General features: G+C 58.6%; 1 protein-coding gene across 1 annotated transcript in view; it reads right to left on the bottom strand.

Moving 5' to 3' along the window:
• Window positions 1-8: 8 nt before the first annotated feature.
• The window catches only part of SOX2 (SRY (sex determining region Y)-box 2), a gene marked incomplete at its 3' end in the record, with an annotated part of 1,205 nt that continues 788 nt past the window's right edge, over window positions 9-425 (bottom strand). Inside the window, exon 3 of the mRNA XM_010137325.1 lies at window positions 9-425. Within this exon, the coding sequence (XP_010135627.1) occupies window positions 9-425 (417 nt within the window).

Genomic DNA, 425 nt, shown 5'->3' with positions numbered 1-425 from the left:
ATGGCTGTGCCAGGAACAGGTGCACTCTGGTAGTGTTGGGACATATGAAGTCTGCTTGGGGCAGCTGGTTCTGGTACTTCAGCACCTGGTAGATACATGCTGATCATGTCCCGAAGGTCCCCAGCTTGGCAAGGAGCCCTTGAATGAGACGAAGAAGTGACTACGGGGGGACTGGAGCTGGATTCCGTCTTGACCACCGAGCCCATGGAGCCCAGGGCCATGCCCGGGGTCCCTTGCTGGGAGTAAGACATGCTGTAGGTAGGCGATCCGTTCATGTAAGTCTGCGAGCTGGTCATGGAGTTGTACTGCAGGGCACTCACGTCGTAGCGGTGCATGGGCTGCATCTGCGCCGCGTTGTGCGCGTTCAAGCCCGGGTGCTGCGGGTAGCCGAGCTGTTCTTGCATCATCCCATAGCCTCCGTTGGT

Source organism: Buceros rhinoceros, unplaced genomic scaffold (assembly GCF_000710305.1).
Source record: "Buceros rhinoceros silvestris isolate BGI_N320 unplaced genomic scaffold, ASM71030v1 scaffold35315, whole genome shotgun sequence".
NCBI classification, from domain to species: domain Eukaryota; kingdom Metazoa; phylum Chordata; class Aves; order Bucerotiformes; family Bucerotidae; genus Buceros; species Buceros rhinoceros.
The sequence above is the reverse complement of the archived record's forward strand: the minus strand, read 5'-3'. Positions and strand labels throughout refer to the sequence as shown.